Below are 5,609 nucleotides of genomic sequence, written 5' to 3' on the forward strand. Positions count from 1 at the left end.
CGAGGATGGTGATAATGACTTAAGCATTTTCGAGCGACCGCAACAAGAAGACGATGAAGAAGAAGACGATGACTGAATGCTACATTTGCCATTTAAAAATGTACAAAAATTGATTAATGCTAATAGTATATTATATATGTATACTAATATATTATATATATTAAGTTACTTATTAATTAAATATAAATAATATGACATAAATAATAGCCATTTACTAATAATATTTTTTTTTAGTAAAAAATGAATCTTATACAACATACGATTATCCGTAACTCATGCTTGACCTTGCATTGGGCAGTATATGATTGTGCGCTGCGCATTCTTTGCGCTTTATCTCAAAAACGGTTAATCGTATGAAAAAATGGTTTATGCAAAAGTTTTAGAGAATTTTGCAATCTACAAGTTTGTAATAGGTACAAATCTTATCAAAGTCATAGGGAGCGAGCTATACGAGAATTTCGTGACCTTGAATATCTTAAGACGGGGACACGATATTATAAGAGACTTTTGAGACAACATATAGAACGCCAAAACAAAGGTGTATACCAATTTTCAGCTTATTATCTCAAATTCCGAGGTTGACCCCTTTTTATACCCTGTACCCGTAGGGTAAAAAGGGTATATTAGGTTTGTGCAAAGTATGTAACATGCAGAAGGAAGCATCTCCGACCCCATAAAGTCAGGTTCTGAATCAGCATGACGAGAGAAATCGATCTAGATATGTCCGTCCGTCTGTCCGTCTGGATGAACGCAAGGATCTCAGAAACTATCAAAGCTAGAATAACCAAAGTTGGCATCCAGTTTATTTTATTTTTTTTTAATTTTCCTCCCCTTCCCCCGCTACAGAATTTCGTCAATAGCGTCCACATTTCAAATGCTATCTAAACCAAACTTTGCACACATAATTTATATATAATTGTCTACTGTTGTTCAATTCGGTAAATTCTAAGAAAAGTTATTAGCAAAACAAATTCTCGCCAGTACAAACCCCACAAACTGCAGCAACAAGTTCGCTCTTCTTCCTCTTTTTGCTGCTGCTATGGGCGCATATAACTCAGTGGCGGAAGTTTACCTGAAACATTTGAAAGTAGTCTTTTCTCTACGCTTCGTATACAAAACACCAAAAGCGCACATTAGCACATTTTCTACAGAGGATCTAATCAAAAAGCGGAGGTGTTGGGAAAGATGTGACATCGGAAAGGTTAAAAAGCAAAACGATTCAGTGGCGCGAAATGCAAGCCGGAAACGCTAGTAAAGAATAATTACATATGTGTAAAATCATTGAATGCCTCTAGCTGACCCATCATTGTACAAAATCAAGAATAAAGATTAGAAAAATAAACATTTGCGCGATAAAAAATGGGAAAATTTACTCATTTTGTAGCTATAAGCATATTTAAATTGTCATTGAGACAAAAACCGTGCTTTCCTCCACATTCATTTCAACGTGCTCATTTGCCAAATTTTTTCCAAATGATGTTCTCGAGCAATGTTTGCCTTGAAAACTTAATTTTTGAAAACAGCGGTACATCGAACTTGAATCGATTTTTTTAAAGAGACATCGATGAACATCGATATCAATGTTTTCCCTTCGACTGAGAATCCTAGCGCTTAGTTCACTAAATATAAATCTGGCAGCGTTGGCATTGATAAATTCTCTTACCAGCTGCTCCAAACAGCTGAGTTTTTCTTTGTTTTGTGGAACCATCGAGACGAATGATATATGTATATGCATATGTATGTATAAATACATGTGTGTCAACACAAAAAAGAAACAAAGCAAGCGTCGATTCAAATTGAAATAGTTCATTCATTTCTCGCATTACTCAGAATAAAAATTGGTCGTCGCGTCAGTCAGCTCGAATATGCTTTAAATTGCAAAACGTCGTAGCTTTAAATAAGGAAGCTCTAGTGTGTTTCTGATGCTTAATTAAGAGCAGGCTAAGTGAGAAATCATTTGAATTAATGCAGGTTGCATCTGGTAAGTTGTATTTCGCTCCATTTGGAAGTCACAAAATATGTGCGTATTTACCTAAATATTATTCTGCAGAAGTGTATATGTATGTATATACATGCGTACATTTATTTCATACATTCATTATTATAAGTATCCAAGGCAGCTCATCCCCCACAACCCGTCTGCACCAACACCCATTACCGTCCTTGGTTGCATTTTACAATTCATTTGGGCACACACACACTTGTCGCTAAAACAGCCACTACTGCGCAATATACATAAATATTTTTTCAGCTCAGTTTCCATCCGCTGTTTTTGTTAATGTTTGGTATGTAATAGTTGTGTTGGTGTACGAAAGATGGCAAGAAAGGAAATTGTGCAATTTGTTCTGCTTTTTTGTGTTAATTTTGGAATCTGTGTCAGGTGGCTGCCAAATTGCACAATACTGTTCAGGCCTGAATACATGCATTTTTATAGGTTCTGTTCGGTGTTGCGTTTATATTCTGTAGTCAGCAAGACGTTTGTGTAATGCAACGTACGAATCTATATACATACATACATACATATGTACAAACATTTGAATAATAACTGCAAATGTACATATATACATACATACATATGTAATTACGCATTTGTTTTTGTTCCAGTCTTACAGACAATTGCTAAGAGTCGTGCTTCAAAAACTTGTACTGCATTTCGTTGAAATTATTTGATTAATTTTTCGAATTGTGCAAACTCTTGAGATTTTGCGACTTCGAAAACATTGAACAATTCAACAAACAGAAGATTCGACATTACATTTCGCAAAACTAGTTGGGCTTCATACAATACACAGCAGCAGCCGTTAGAAATACAAGAACAAAGCAAAGAGCGAAAAAAGCTGACTTTCCACTGAAAAAGCGACACGCCATTGTGCATAAGTGTAATAAGTGCATTGGAAAAACCAGCGCTTCGTATAAAAGAGCTAACAAAATTCAATGTAAGGATTAGTTCAAGGCAGAAAAAATAAACAGAAACAGCATTATGGACTCTAAGGGTAAACAAAACACCAACAGTCAAGACACTGCCAATTCTGAAAATGGTATTGTGCAGAGCTCGCAGCCGAAACCTGTGCCTCATGTGCAGATGGATGCTGAGCGACTGCGCACGGACAGTGAAAGCTCCACAGACAGCCTGACGCGTTTTGTATTGCCCAGTTTGGATGGCAGCCCACCTAAAATTGTTACTATGGAAGAGGTATCGACCATGTTTAAAAATCTGAAAAACATGGAGCTCGCGCATGAAATAGCTCTCAATCCTGATTTTAAACTGCAGCAGTACGAACCGCCATTAGATAGGTGAGTAGGGGAATTAATTGTGTTTGCCAAGAGCAACTAACAGTCCGCTCGTTGTAGTCTTGAGGGTCGCATTAAAGCAACGGTACATAAGGCCTTCTGGGATCTGCTGCGCCAGCAGTTGAATCGTACGCCACCCTCTTATGATCAGGCTATACGCTTGCTAACCGAGATCAAGGAGTACTTTCCTGAGATTTTGGCACCTAACAACTCTCGTGCGATTGCACACATTAACAGCGTATTAGATGAAACCCTTATACGCCAACAGGCAGAACGTGGGGTACTAGACTTCAAGGTCTATGCCAATTTTGTGATCAACATTCTATCGCGCATGTGCTCGCCAGCGCGTGATGAGGCGATCGCAAAGCTGCGAGAAATGGATGATGTTGTCGACACATTCCAGGGCATACTTGAGACCATGACTCTAATGAAGCTCGACATGGCGAACTTTTTGCTGGCAGTAGCGCGCAACGACATCGCGGCGAACTCCGTGGAGTACGAAAAGCAAAAGTTCACAAACTATTTGCGCGAGTTTCATGGAAATGGTGCGACAGCAACTCATTTCAAATAATTGCTTGCATTTTAACCGACTTTTGTTTTCCTGTATTGGTATCTGCACAGTTGGCTTTCCAGCCACGGAGGATTGGTTGCAACGAAATCGCACAACGGCCAATAACAACGATGATACAATTTACAATGCCTACATGGAACTTATAGATTGGGAAGCGGGCACGGAATTTCCTGAAGTGCTTAACATTGATAAGGAACGTTTTACGGGTTTGGGCTGGCGTGCTAAACGACTCATACTGTGTGCATCGCTAATTTCTATTGCGTCGAGTGCTCCAGTCCTCTCGCAACGTCGTGAAAATCGCGTCAAGCTGGCACAGCAACTGGACATTATTTTACAAGATGTGAAACAGGAGGAGTATGTATTTATTCCTGTGGTCCCGTGATTTACTAAACTTAGAGTGTTTCTGTGTTTTCGCAGCCAAATGGGAACTGCTATTAAGAGCTGCTACGAACAAATTCGCTCGTTCGTCCAGGATGCTCTGGCTAAGGAGCAGCTTCCTGCCTTAAATGAGGCACTTACAGCGCAACTGAAAGCTCAAGTATTGCAGTTAGCCAACAAGAATTCACCAGTTCGCAGTCTTATGGGTAAGCTAAACAAGCAAATAAATTTAAAACCACTAATTTCGCTAGTATTACACTTTCAACAGCCAAGCGTTTGGATGAGGTTGTGCGCGTTGCATTGCGCTCTAATGGCAGCATTCCTCCACCACCTTCTGGTTTCGTTGACTACCAGGAGGAATTGGTTGCGTTTATAGCTTCATTTCGGCGACTAGTCTCTTACAACCACGCAGTATTTGGAGAATATTTCATGGAGCGGTTGAACAAGCAAAATAAGTTGCAGGCTGACGAGGGAGCAAAAACTGGTGCCGATGACAGTGGTTTGGGCTTGGATACCAGTACTTCTGACACTGGAACTGTCAAACCATAAGACGCACATGTTAACATATATGTGTGTTAACAATATCACTTCCTGACACACACACACACACACCCACACAGAAAAACAACAACAGAGACCATAGTCAATTTTGATTGAATGGATGAGGGCTGTTGAAGCAGAAGTTGTTGGCCAGTGTTCGTTCAGAAAGCGATGCATACGCTTGGTCGATTTGGATATTAGATAGAGCGGCTCGGACACAAGGAACAAAATAGAACAGCAACGGAGAATATATCGTGACTTGGCCAATGGTGACGCCAGCTATATATAACTGATTTTCCTTTATATGTTATGTTTATACAGAAATTAATGCTAAATCAACAATTGCCAAGCTTGATTCATGGTCATGATGATATACATAGACAATAAAATACATTCTGGCCGTGAATCAACACGAAATGCAATTTTACAATATAATTTGGTTGAATTATTCATATTGATCTCAAGTTCTTACCTTGTGTGAAATTCTTTCGTAAGAGCTTAAGACGCACAGGCATTAAATTAGGTGCAACAGAAAATTGTCATACCATTAGAACGAACAGAGTCTGTTATGTGAGATATTGTAGTTACGCTTCTAAGAAACATCCATCTTTTACAGGTCTGAGACCTGGCAAATGGAAGAGAGGTATATAGAGTTGAAAAGTTACCAGATAATTCATGTCCACTAAATAGGTGTGCAGAAGTAGCTAACAAATTAAAAATAGGGAATAACAGTACTTGGAGATCGGCGCATGTGCGTGATAAAATGAGATATGACTTAACTAAAAACTATACCGCAATATGTATTTAAAATAACTATGATTCTTTATCA

General features: G+C 38.9%; 1 protein-coding gene across 1 annotated transcript; it reads left to right on the top strand.

Annotated features, from left to right (window-relative positions):
• Positions 1-1,811: 1,811 nt before the first annotated feature.
• On the top strand, positions 1,812-5,333 carry LOC115629877 (T-complex protein 11-like protein 1). Its single transcript, XM_030526475.1, has 6 exons — positions 1,812-1,981; positions 2,605-3,294; positions 3,352-3,836; positions 3,913-4,216; positions 4,280-4,446; positions 4,509-5,333. Exons 2-6 carry the CDS (start codon positions 2,981-2,983, stop codon positions 4,787-4,789), a joined length of 1,551 nt encoding a protein of 516 aa, XP_030382335.1. The 5' UTR covers positions 1,812-1,981; positions 2,605-2,980; the 3' UTR covers positions 4,790-5,333.
• The last annotated feature ends 276 nt before the right edge of the window (positions 5,334-5,609 follow it).

Source organism: Scaptodrosophila lebanonensis, unplaced genomic scaffold (assembly GCF_003285725.1).
Source record: "Scaptodrosophila lebanonensis strain 11010-0011.00,11010-0021.00 unplaced genomic scaffold, SlebRS2 tig00000168-arrow-arrow-pilon, whole genome shotgun sequence".
In the NCBI taxonomy this organism is placed as follows: Eukaryota; Metazoa; Arthropoda; class Insecta; order Diptera; family Drosophilidae; genus Scaptodrosophila; species Scaptodrosophila lebanonensis.